This window comes from Bos indicus, chromosome 5, assembly GCF_029378745.1.
Source record: "Bos indicus isolate NIAB-ARS_2022 breed Sahiwal x Tharparkar chromosome 5, NIAB-ARS_B.indTharparkar_mat_pri_1.0, whole genome shotgun sequence".
In the NCBI taxonomy this organism is placed as follows: domain Eukaryota; kingdom Metazoa; phylum Chordata; class Mammalia; order Artiodactyla; family Bovidae; genus Bos; species Bos indicus.
This window is the reverse complement of record NC_091764.1, coordinates 99,139,311-99,152,154: the sequence shown is the minus strand read 5'-3', so window position 1 is coordinate 99,152,154 and position 12,844 is coordinate 99,139,311. Positions and strand designations below refer to the sequence as shown.

Sequence of the window (12,844 nt, the reverse complement as noted above, 5' to 3'; positions counted from 1 at the left end):
AGCCAGACATTCTGAAGTGTGAAGTCAAGTGGTCCTTAGGAAGCCTTACTAAAAACAAAGCTATTGGATGTGGTGTAATTCCAGCTGCTGCTGCTGCTAGTCGCTTCAGTCATGTCCGACTCTGTGCAACCCCATGGACTGTAGCCTACCAGGCTTCTCCATCCATGGAATTCTCCAGGCAAAAACACTGGAGTGGGTTGCTATTTCCTTCTGCAATGCAGGAAATTGGAAAGTGAAAGTGAAGTCGCTCAGTCGTGTCTGACTCTTAGCGACCCCATGGACTGCAGCCTACCAGGCTCCTCCATCCATGGGATTTTCCGGGCAATAGTACTGGAGTGGGGTGCCATTGCCTTCTCCCAATTTCAGCTGAGCTATCCCAAATCCTAAAGAATGATGCTGTTAAAGTCCTGCACTCAATATGCCAGCAAACTGGAAAACTCAGCAGTGGCCACAGGACTGGAAAAAGTCAGTTTTCATCCCAATCCCAAAGAAAGGCAATGCTGAATAACATTACAATTATCTTACAACTGCCCTCATTTCACATGCTATCTTCAGCAGGACATGAACAGAAAACTTCCAGATATTCAGGCTGGATTCAGAGAAGGCAGATAATCAAATTGCCAACATCCATTGAATCATAGAGAAAGCCAGGGAAGTCCAGAAAAAAATCTACTTTTGCCTCATCGACTCTGCTAAAGCCTTTGACTGTGTGGATCACAACCACCTGTGGAATATTCTTAAAGAGATGGGAATACCAGACCAATTTAGCTGCCTCCTGAGAAATCTGCATGCAGGTCAAGAAGCAACAGTAGAACAGGACATGGAACAATGGAATGGCAGGTTGGTTCCAAATTGGGAAAGGAGTACATCAAAGCTGTATATTGTCACCCTGTTTATTTCACTCATATGCAGAGTACATCATATGAAATGCTGGGCTGCATGACTCACAAACTGGAATTAAGATTGCAGGGAGAGATATCAACAACCTCAGATAGCAGATGATACCAGTTTAATGGCAGAAGGTGAAGAGGAACTAAAGAGGTTCTTGATGCAGGTGAAACAGGAGAATGAAAAAGATGGCTTAAAATTCAACAATCAAAAAACACAGATCATGGCATCCAGTCCCATCTCTTCATAACAAATAGAGGGAGGAAAACTGGAAACAGTGTCAAATTCCATTTTCTTCGGCTCCAAAGTCACTGCGGACAATGACTGTGGTCATGAAATTAAAAACCGCTTGCTACTTGGAAGTAAAGCCATGACAAAATTAGATAGCATATTAAAAAGCAGAGAAATGACTTTGCCAACAAAGGTCCATATAATCAAAGCTATGACTTTTCCAGTGATCAGGTATGGATCTAAGATTTGGACCATAAAGGCTGAGAGCCAAAGAATTATGTTTTCCAGCTAAGGTGCTGGAGAGAGTCCCTTGGACAACAAGGAGATCAAGCCAGTCAATCCTAAAGGAAATAAACCCTGAGTATTCATGTGAAAGACTGATGCTAAAACCGAAGCTCCAATACTTTGGCCACCTGGTGCAAAGAGCTGACTCATTGGAAAAGACCATGATGCTGGAAAAGATTCAGTGCAAGAGGAGAAGAGGGCCACAGAGGATTAGATGACTGGATGACCTCACTGACTCAATGGACATGTAGTCTTGTGTGTGCTCAGTCTCTTCAGTCATGTCCGACTGTGTAAACCCATGGACAGTAGCCCCACTAGGCTTCTCTCTCCATGGAATTTTCCAGGCAAGAATACTGGAGTGCCATTTCTTTCTCCAGGGGATCTTCCTCAGCCAGGGATTGAACCTGGGTCTGTTGCATCACAGGCAGATTCCTTACCATCTGAGTCAGGGAAGCCCTTCAATGGATGTGAATTTGAGCAAACTCAGGGAAATAGTGAAGGACAGGGAAGCTTTGCCTGCTGCGGTCCACAGGGTCACAAAGAGTCAGACACAGCTTCGTGACTGAACAACAATAAACTGGTATATAACTACAGATTTATATTCCATTTTTCTAGATTTTAGAAAGCTAAAAATTTGACTGTGTGGATCACAGTAAACTGTGGAAAATTCTGAAAGAGATGGGAATACCAGACCACCAGACCTGCCTCTTGAGAAATTTGTATGCAGGTCAGGAAGCAACAGTTAGAACTGGACATGGAACAACAGACTAGTTCCAAATAGGAAAAGGAGTACGTCAAGGCTGTATATTGTCACCCTTCTTATTTAACTTCTATGCAGAGTACATTATGAGAAACGCTGGACTGGATGAAACACAAGCAGGAATCAAGATTGCAGGGAGAAATATCAATAACCTCAGATGCGCAGATGACACCACCCTCATGGCAGAAAGTGAAGAGGAACTAAAAAGCCTCTTGATGAAAGTGAAAGAGGAGACTGAAAAAGTTGGCTTAAAGCTCAACATTTAGAAAACGAAGATCATGGCATCCGGTCCCATCACTTCATGGGAAATAGATGGGGAAACAGTGGAAACAGTGTCAGACTTTATTTTTCTGGGCTCCAAAATCACTGCAGATGGTGACTGCAGCCATGGAATTAAAAGACGCTTACTCCTTGGAAGGATAGTTATGACCAACCTAAATAGAATATTCAAAAGCATAGATATTACTTTGCCAACAAAAGTCTGTCTAGTCAAGGCTATGGCTTTTCCTGTGATCATGTATGGATGTGATAGTTGAACTGTGAAGAAAGCTGAGTGCCGAAGAATTTATGCTTTTGAACTGTGGTGTTGGAGAAGACTCTTGAGAGTCCCTTGGACTGCAAGGAGATCCAACCAGTCCATTCTGAAGGAGATCAGCCCTGGGATTTCTTTGGAAGGAATGCTAAAGCTGAAACTCCGGTACTTTGGCCACCTCATGGAAGAGTTGACTCATTGGAAAAGACTCTGATGCTGGGAGGGATTGGGGGCAGGAGGAGAAGGGGACAACACAGGATGAGATGGCTGGATGGCATCACTGACTCGATGGACATTGAGTCTCAGTGAACTCCGGGAGTTGGTGATGGACAGGGAGGCCTGATGTGCTGCGATTCATGGGGTCACAAAGAGTCAGACACGACCGAGTGACTGAACTGAACTGAAAAAAGTTTAATATGTAGTAACTCTTATGAATTAGGGACAAGTATCCTTAAATACAAACTGTCAATGGAATTATGATTTCCTGCATTATAATAGAAATGACACAATGAGATTATATGGAAAAAATAAATAATGCCTAGATTTAGTAAACTTATCTAAAAGTAAACTTAAACATTGAAGTTACTCTTGACAAGGCGTAAATGTTCAGCATTGATGAATGAAGTGAAAGCAAGTTAACAGCAGGGTGATCATGTCCTTTGTCCCCCTATATCTTTTAGAAAGTGAAATCAATTCTCAGAGGAACTCACCAAGGAAGAAACTAACTGATACACTACATATCCAAAGTCTCCTATATTCTGGAGTTGTGTGACGAGATAACCTGTCTTCAAAATACCCAAGCGTAAGAATTTCCTGTTTCAGTGACACGGTGATAAGAATGTACTTTTTTCACTATTGTTTCACTCTGGGCCTTCACAGGGCAGTCTGTGAAGACCACAGACATTGTTTGATTTTCACAGTAACCTGGCCACTCACGAGAAGAGGCAGGACTCTGGCCTGTAGAAGGTATGTGTTTCCCTCTCCTTTCTAATTCCTCATCTCATTTAGCAGGAGATTACAAATGCCAATGTGGTTCGACTTAGGGACAATTACTAAGCAAACAAATTAAAGAGATACTGGTATCTGTATTTGATATTTGGGTATTTTAATTTTGGGAGAAAATAAGAATAAAATATGAAGTATTTGGGAAGATTTCTTAAAATGTTCAAATTCTTGCCTGCAGACGTTATTCAAGTGAATACATACATGTGTAACTGATTTTGTTAATCATTGCAATTTAAGACGGAGTATCAGTAGCATCAGGACAAGGGACAGTTAACATTGTATTTTGTCATCAATAGACATATAATTAGATACAGTATTAAATATTTAACTCAGCCCTTAAAAATAGAATCTTAAAATGGATTCATAGAATTGTGAATGGCCAATATAATTCTTCACTGATCTAGTTAAAGTAAAAATCAGAATATGGTACCTCCAGTAAAATGCTGGATTACCTCAATTATATAGGATCAAATGCTTTATAAAAACTTGATCGCAATATTGAAGAAAGATAAATCACAGTAACACAGAGATTTCTGTCTAATAAATTACATTGCCTGATATGAATAATACAATGGCAATTGCATTAAAATAAGAAATAAAATAAAAGTCAAATTTAATATTAGGTTTTTTACTTGCTTTATATCATACATATCTTTATTCTCATTTTAGATTAGTGAACTCATTTGCTAAATACTAAATAATTTTTAAAGGTCACACATTGTAAATTTGAAGGCCAGAATTAATTGTAGATTGCACTGACTACAGAATCCATTAACTGAATTATTAAGGCACATTATTGACTTCTTATAATTGCTGATACAACTAAAGCTTCCCTCATTGACTTAACAGCCTCAGGATCGTCCTGGAAGTTTGTACCAACATTGTTCTTCCATAAATGATGTATGCTTTTCCTTATCATTTTGTGATTTCGTATCTTAGCCATTGTCAATTACTCATGTAAAATAAGTATTTAATGTCATTTTAACATTGTTTTGTCTTTATATGATAAAAACTTTTGGAGAATTTAATATGTCATGTACCATTTTTAACATGTAAAATATTTCTTTAATTTTTTAATGATTTCTTAGAGCTCCACAATCACTCAAATTAGAAGAATTATTTGATAGCATCTCATTCCCTTTTCATTAATGAATGTCCCAATTAAAGTAGTTTAATGCAGAGTGTACCATATATGCCAATACTGTTATTCCCTCGTCATAGAAAGCTGTCTTTAACTTTTAATGGATTTTAAACTTACCTATATAATTGGTACATGTTTTTCCAATATGCACTTTAATTTGAACAAAGATATTATAACAATTTTAAAGGGTTTCTGTGAATTTTGACTTTCAATTCATCAGGATATTACTATTCATGAACTTGTCCAGTAATCTGCTAATTTTCATTGTTCCAATAAACAAGTAACATTATGTCAAACAGAATATTTTTTTAAATATTTACTTGTTTTTAACTGATTGAGACTGGTTTACAGTATTGGTTTGATTTCTGTCATACATCAGCATAAATTAATCATAGGTGTACATATGTCCCCTCCTTTCAGTTTGCCTCTCACCTCCCGCCCATTCCCACCACTCTTCGTTATTAAACACCAAATACTGTTTTTAAAACTACTTACTCTATCATGAAACAGTTGTCTAAAGGTTTACTGAAATGAGAACCAAACTTGGATTTGCTCAGTTGCTAAATAAGTGCTGTTAACTGATCTCACACATCACCCAGTTTAACTCTTCAAGGTTTCTTGTGATTTTATACACCATTTATTAACTACTTATGTGAAGTTTCCATAGAGCAACATCCTTGACATTAAACAGCCACAGAGATGAAGAACCAAAAGGAAAACTACTCAGAACCAAGTCTGGTTAAGGACACCAGGAGACAGCAAATGAGAGGTAAGATCCTGAAAAGATCAATTTTAGCAGCTGAGCAGGAGAAAACCTACGTGGGATTAAACTTTCAAATTGCCTTTCGTTATGTCAATGGAATGACAGGAACTACCCCTGCAAGTGTAAAGCATTTACCCGCTTACATGTTTTTATTAATGAGACTTAGAGCTGGAGTTTGAAGTACAATATTCTAATATGACATATGTGCTGTGCTGTGCTTAGTCGCTCAGTTGTGTCCAACTCTTTGCCACCCCATGGACTGTAGCCCGCCAGGCTCCTCTGTCTATGGGGATTCTCCAGGCATGAATGCTGGAGATGGTTGCCATGCCCTCCTCCAGGACTACCTACCCAGGCATTGCTGTAATTTGTAGTCTTTGATCTACAACTCGTGAAGCCTTATATTCGCTGAAAAAGGAATGGTATATTCTGAGAGGAGGATTGCAATGGTAGATATTGTTTTGGGATCCAAGTTGATGTCTTTGAATTCTCACGGATGTGGGATCTTTTGTTCTTCTAAAATAACTGTCTCCATCACTCCTTTCTCAGTGTTCCTTTTCTCTCCCTGCAGATTCACCATCAACTCGAGAGAAGCTCATTGTTGTGATCTTGGGAATCGTCTGTTTTGTCTTGATGTATACTATAGTGAGGGTGATAACTTCTATTCCACGTAAGTCAAGTGTTGAAAGATTATGATTGAACCTTTCATTTTAATGATTGTCAGTGCCTCTAAAATATCATATTATTATGGAATAGAATTCTTATTTTAATGCATGCATTTAGCCTAAGTATTGAATGGCAAATGAGTTGAGCAAAGTGTAAATTACAGAATGATTGTAGGGAAAATTAAATATATACACAGCTAATTTCTGATTTCGTAACTCAAAGATATACTTTAAGAAACTGAAACACCTTATTGAGAAAAACAAATTAATTCTTGAGATTGCTTGAACCAACTATTGTAAGAGGTGGTGGAGTCTTTTCATTAAGATAAATGAAATATACACCCCCCAGTCTTCATTACCTCATTAATTATTCTTAAAGCAATATTTTCCAGCTCATCCTAAATCCTACAAATACCAGGTTTAAACTGAAAACTAAAATGATTATTATCTATTTAAATCAATGTTAATATTTTAAAAGATTACTTCCATTTTTTTCTAGGTACCCAAATATCAGAACAGAATAAGATCTCTCTGGTAACAAAGCTCCCGAAAGGTACATAATGATTTCAAACTTCTATTATAAATATAGTTTGTATTTTGTCTCTCTCTTAGGCTAGTGAAGATAGAAACAGATCTGGGGATAAAACATAAATTATAAAAACAGGCAACAATATTCCTAAATAATGATTATAGGAGAGTCTTTCTCCCTATGCAACAATATGATCACCATATCCATTGTTGGCAATTGGCTGTAATTTCCTCCTGTTATAATATGATAAAAGACAAATAATTTTGCTATTCTAAAATAGAAGTTTCATTTCTTGATTTTTAAGACATGTAACTAGTAGATATTTCTATGTGTTTGCTTTATATGGGGACATAAATTGGGATATGAGAGCAGACCCTCTCTATGAATGTATGAATGAGACTTGTTTTATATGTCTTTATATGCAGCCTTGAGGATGCATAGATATGTTATTTTATATATGTGTATGTATGCATACATGTTTATGTCTATGCATATGTGTAAGTTAATTTTTTATTTTTCAAATTCAAATTGTTTTTGAATAGTAATTCATAATCTTTCTTCAGAATGTCATTGTGGTCATTGTCCAAAAGACTGGCTTACATATTCCAACAACTGCTATTATACTAGTTTGGAAAAGAAATCATGGAATGAAAGTTTGATATCCTGTGCTACTAAGAATTCTACTCTGCTTTATATAGACAATGAAGAGGAAATGGTAAGATATTAAATGTTTCCAACACTTTGCTAAAGGCTTCATTTAGTCAACATTACATTTGTTAGGATTCACTTGTGCTTTTGTACATATTTGTAGTTTGTTTATTTTAAGGTCTGCTAGTATTCCATTAAACAATGGAATATAACTTTATGATACTTTATTTACATTTTTATACCATTCATGCATGTGTGGTAATTTCTGGTTCTTGCTTTTCATAGAAAACCATGCTTCTACAAATACTATTAAATTCTAAAATACACTATGTATCTAATTTTACCATACATCAAGAAAATAAACATATGATTTTGCCTATAGAATTATGTAATTGTGTATCAGATCACGGAATAGAAGTTCAACTTCCCAGCAGCCCCACCCCTCTGTAATATCTTATCACGTCTCCATCTCTTTATTTACTAACTGTCCTGACATTTGATATTATAGAATCTCTTTGATTGCTTTTGAATCATATACATGGAATCCGTGTTCGTGCTTAGTCGTACAGTCGTGTCTGACTCTTTGCAACCTCATTAACGTCAGCCTGTCAGGCTCCTGTGTCAATGGAATTTTCTAGGCAAGAATACTGAAGTGGGTTGCCATTTTCTACTCCAGGACATGGAATCATACAGGTTGTCCCTGTCTCATCACTGCCATATGATATTTTGCAGTTCCTCCAAATTTTTGCATTTGTGTGAAGTTTGTAAATTTCCACAGCTCAATGTGTGAATTTAACAGTTAAGATCCATTCTTTCCAATGCCGCTGGGTGGAGATGGAGTCTTACACCCTCAGAGATAAAGAGGCTTCTTAGCTTCAGTAGTTTTAGTCAAGACACCCCCTTTACTGGTCCCACCCCCACCCCTATCACCCGACCCTAGTGTCTCTCAGTGGAGGAAACAGAGGCAATTTCTCTAACTGCTGCTTGTTAGTAAGTGTCCTGATGGATCACCTTGTAAGGCTTACCTGGTGTTGCCTACACGATTCTCTCAACACACAGGAGGAACGGATTACCTGTGCCACCCCCAACAGCTAGGTTAAGTATGGGGTGTTTGGGAAGTAAGAGGCCTAGGTCACTTTCCTCTGGTTGGTGGGGAGATACAAGATGCCCCTAATTATCTTTCCCTCACCTCCCACCTTGTTTTCTCATCACTGAGAAGTGATAAGCGATTACAGAGAAGTGGAGCTGCTGGGAAGTCTCAAGCCACATCACGCTTCTCTTTCCACCTTTCAGAGTTCTCCTTTCTCCTGTCTTTCACTAGTTCCCATGTTTACAGTTGAACTTAGCAGGGAGGAGCAGAGAGAAATGAGTCTCTGACCCCTTGTCTGGTCCACTGGATTCCACCAATACAGAAACAGATGGCTTTGGGGTTTATCTAGTCAAAGAATGGTGTCAGGCTCAGAAAACCAAATCCGGCTCTCATGTCACTTATTTTCTCAATTTCATTTCCTTAATTTCCCTCTAAAACTGAAATTCTGAGAAACATATAATAGTAGAGAAATCCACTGATATTGTCACAATATCCAGAAAAATGAATGTCATGGAATCTAAAGACTTATTTAAAGCCTTACTATGTGAGTTTTGACATGAGGAAAAATGAAATTATATGAATCAGAATTTTCCTCATTGCACATATTGAATTACTCCACCTTCTTATCCCTTAGGCTTAATGTTAGATGTGGTTCACAGCTGTAAGTCTCCCCAAGTTGTTATGCAAGGTGTATTCTTTTGTGGGATCCCTACAACTAATTCATGTCTTTGTAAATATTCCCTTTATTAAATGGCTGTCGAAAAAAAAGGAATTTTCCTTATTAACATTAGAACACAGTGAAACTGATAAGTATAAATGTTGAGTTAATTTTGAATCAAAAGTACAGATATTGGTTAATATTTATGGCACTATTAAAACTTCGAACTTTCAACTCCTATGTTTTTTAATGTTAGATTAAAATCTAACATGCTCAATTTGTTCAAAGAATGAAAGATGCTATGAAAGAACATATCCTTTGACTTGCATTTTAAAAATTAACAAAAACATTTCATAAGGACTATTTAAGTGAAAATTCTTTATTTTGGGCTAGAAATTTCTGATGTCCCTATCAATTATATCGTGGATTCAAGTCTCTCGTGAAGGCCGCAGTCGTCCTTGGAAGTGGCTAAATGGTTCAACTTGCAAACTACAGTAAGTTTTTAAAAAGAATGCTTTATAGAGGAGGAAAAAAAGAAATATTTTTAAAATAACATGAATACATTTGTTTTAGTCGAATTACAGAAAGCTGAAGGAAGATATTGAAAGTTAATAAAATGTTGATACCAATGTTGAAAACCAGGCTACTCTGTAGCCTGATTTCCTAGTAACAAGAGCTTACTGAAATGTTATTAAAGACTTCATTACCCATTTTCAAAATATCTTGTATTACAGTTGCATGGAAAATGCTATTGTTAACAGAATTATGCATTTTTCCATAACAGGATAACAGACAATATACCTGGTGAACATAACTGTGCTGTACAATCTTTATGGGGCATAAAAGCAGAAGACTGTCAGTTTCCAAATACATACCATTGCAAGCATAAGCCTGAGAATTAAAATATGAGTTTGGATGCTCTTGGGTAACTTGACCTTTTATGAAATGGAAATAATATTCTGATTGCATACATTTTAAAATGAATTATATAATTTTTTCTGATAATGAATGATTTTCAAAAAGAGTTGAAATATAATTGTGTGTGCTCATTCGTTCAGTTGTGTCTGACTCTTTGAGACCCCATGGACTATAGGCTGTCAGGCTTCTCTGTCCAAGGAATTCTCCAGTCAAGAATACTGGAGTGGTTCTATTCCCAGATTTTTAAGGAATTTCCACACTGTTCTCCATAGTGGCTGTACCAGTTTGCATTCCCATCAACAGTGTAAGAGGGTTTCCTTTTTCTCCACACCCTCTCCAGCTATTGTTGTTTGTCGACTTTTTTATGGTGGCCATTCTGACCGGCAGAGAGGATATCTCATTGTGTTTTTAATTTGCATTTCTCTAGTAATAGGTGGTGTTGTGATATGAGAAACCTACATGTCTTTTCGTGTGGTTTATTAGCCCTCTCTATATCTTCTTTGGAGAAATGTCTGTTTACTTCTTTGGCCCACTTTTTGATTGGGTTGTTCATTTTTCTGGTATTGAGCTGCATGAACTGCTTGTATATTTTGGAGCTTAGTTCTTTGTCAGTTGTTTCATTTGCTGTTATTGTCTTCCATCCTGAAGGCTGCCTTTCCACCTGGCTTATAGTTTCCTTCGTTGTGCAAAAGCTTTTAAGTTTACCTAGGTCCCATTTGTATTTTTGTTTTATTTCAATTACTCTGCAAGGTGGGTCATAGAGAATCTTGCTGTGGTTTATGTCAGAGGATGTTATGCCTCTGTTTTCCTCTAAGACTTTTAATAGTCTCTGGTGTTAAACTTAGATCTTTAATCCATTTTGAGTTTATTTTTGTTTATGGTGTTAGAAAGTGTTCTAATTTCATTCTTTTGCATATGGTTGACTGGTTTTCCCAGCATTTGAATCAGTTTTAATGAGGTGGATGAAACTGGAGCCTATTATACAGAGGGAACTAAATCAGAAAGAGAACCATCAATACACTATATTAATGCATATATATGGACTTTAGAAAGAAGGTAACAATGATCCTATATGCAAGGCAACAAAAGAGACACAGTTGTAAAGAATAGACTTTTCAAGTATGTGGGAGCGGGGAACACATGTGCACCCATGGCTGATTCATGTCCATGTATGAGAAAAATACCACAGTATTTTAAACTAATTATCCTCAAATTAAAATAAATTAATTTTTTTTAAAAAAAGACTACTGGAGTGGGCTATCATTTCATATTCCCTGGAGGACCCTCCTGACCCAGGGATCAAACCCTCATCTGCACTGGCAGGCAGTCTCTTTACCACTAGTTGCCACCTGGAAAACCCCACTGAAGTATCATATACACATCCAGAATATAGGTATAGTTACTTTTGTGTCTCACTTTTTTTGCTCAAGTGTTTATGGCATTCAAACTTCTAAAAGATTGCATATTGTGTGAGCACATTTCCATGTAATATCAAAAACAGGAGTAGAGAGACCAAAAGTAGATGAATAATTACTAAGGGTTGTGAGGAGACGGAATAGGAAAAGACTGCAAATTGATTAGTGACGAATGCTTTCTAGAGTTTGATAGTAGTGACGGTCGTAAACTGTGAATAATTTCAAAATCATGGATTTATATATTTTAAATGGATAAATTTTATGCTCTGTAAATTACACCTCAATAAAGTTTTTAAAAAGTAACTGCTTTGGGACTGCATTTAATCTTTAAAATAATTTCTGAAGATAATCATCTTACAATATTGACTCTTCCAGTCAATATCATGCTTTATCCTTCCAATCAATTAGGTTTTCTTTAAATTCTGCCTATTTTATTGATCAATTTTTATTTATTTCTTTATTTGTGTGACACTGTTCAGCATGTGGTATCTTGATTCAGTGACCAGGGATCCAACGCCCACTCCCTGCACCGGGAAGCAAGTAATCCAAACCACTGGACCACCAGCAAAATCCTCCTAGAATATTTTATAGTTTCCAACATTGAAATTTCACACAAATATGGACATTTCATAGCCATGCTTTTGTAAATAGCAATTTTGTTTTTAAATTTGTAGTAATTGTTGCTGCTACAAATAGAATCGTGCCCAATGATTTCTCTGATTGTATGTATTAATTTTATCATTTCACATATATATTCCTCTGGATTGTTTGTGTAAATAGATAGTGCATCTCTGAATAACTACGTTTTATTTCTTCCCTCCAGGTGCAATAACTTTTTCTTGTTTTTCTTTTCTTTTTTTTGTTTTTCTTGTTTTTGACTTATTTTTACCCAATTGGCTTTTATTTCCAGTGTTGAAGAGATGGTACAGTAAAAGTCTTATAAGTATCCTTCCTATACTGGGGAAGAATATTTCAATACTTCATGCTGAAATATGTGTTTTCTAAGGTTTTTTCATATACCTTTCTAACTTAAAAGCAATTCCATAGTATTCATAATTTTCTTATAGGTTTTGTATGCAATCAGTCATGTTACTATTTTACTATTTTTCTTTCAATGGAATGAGAAATTTTTTAAATGTTTTTGAAATATCCCTTTCCTTCAAATGTTGACCAATTATGCATTCCTGAACTAAAACCACAAAAATCTTTCTATATTGTCTTCCTTTGAAAAATCACTGCATATATCATATTTAGATTAAGATGATTTTCTTCATCCACTTATCACAAAGAGTTTGGACTGAGTCCATTGATATTATGTA

The 12,844-nt window shown here is 36.4% G+C and overlaps 1 protein-coding gene across 2 annotated transcripts; it reads left to right on the top strand.

Moving 5' to 3' along the window:
• Window positions 1–3,391: 3,391 nt before the first annotated feature.
• LOC109558578 (NKG2-A/NKG2-B type II integral membrane protein-like) lies at window positions 3,392–12,586 on the top strand. 2 transcript variants are annotated; one of them, XM_070790089.1, is made up of 7 exons: window positions 3,392–3,662; window positions 5,501–5,611; window positions 6,174–6,272; window positions 6,767–6,820; window positions 7,360–7,511; window positions 9,586–9,686; window positions 12,005–12,586. In XM_070790089.1, the coding sequence occupies exons 2-7, from the start codon at window positions 5,542–5,544 to the stop codon at window positions 12,102–12,104; spliced, it is 576 nt and encodes a 191-aa protein (XP_070646190.1). In that variant the 5' UTR covers window positions 3,392–3,662; window positions 5,501–5,541; the 3' UTR covers window positions 12,105–12,586. The 2 variants fall into 2 exon arrangements, with proteins under 2 accessions (XP_070646190.1, XP_019815494.2); XM_019959935.2 differs by lacking the exon at window positions 12,005–12,586 and adding an exon at window positions 9,977–11,989 and having other exon boundaries at window positions 3,400–3,662.
• Window positions 12,587–12,844: the final 258 nt, after the last annotated feature.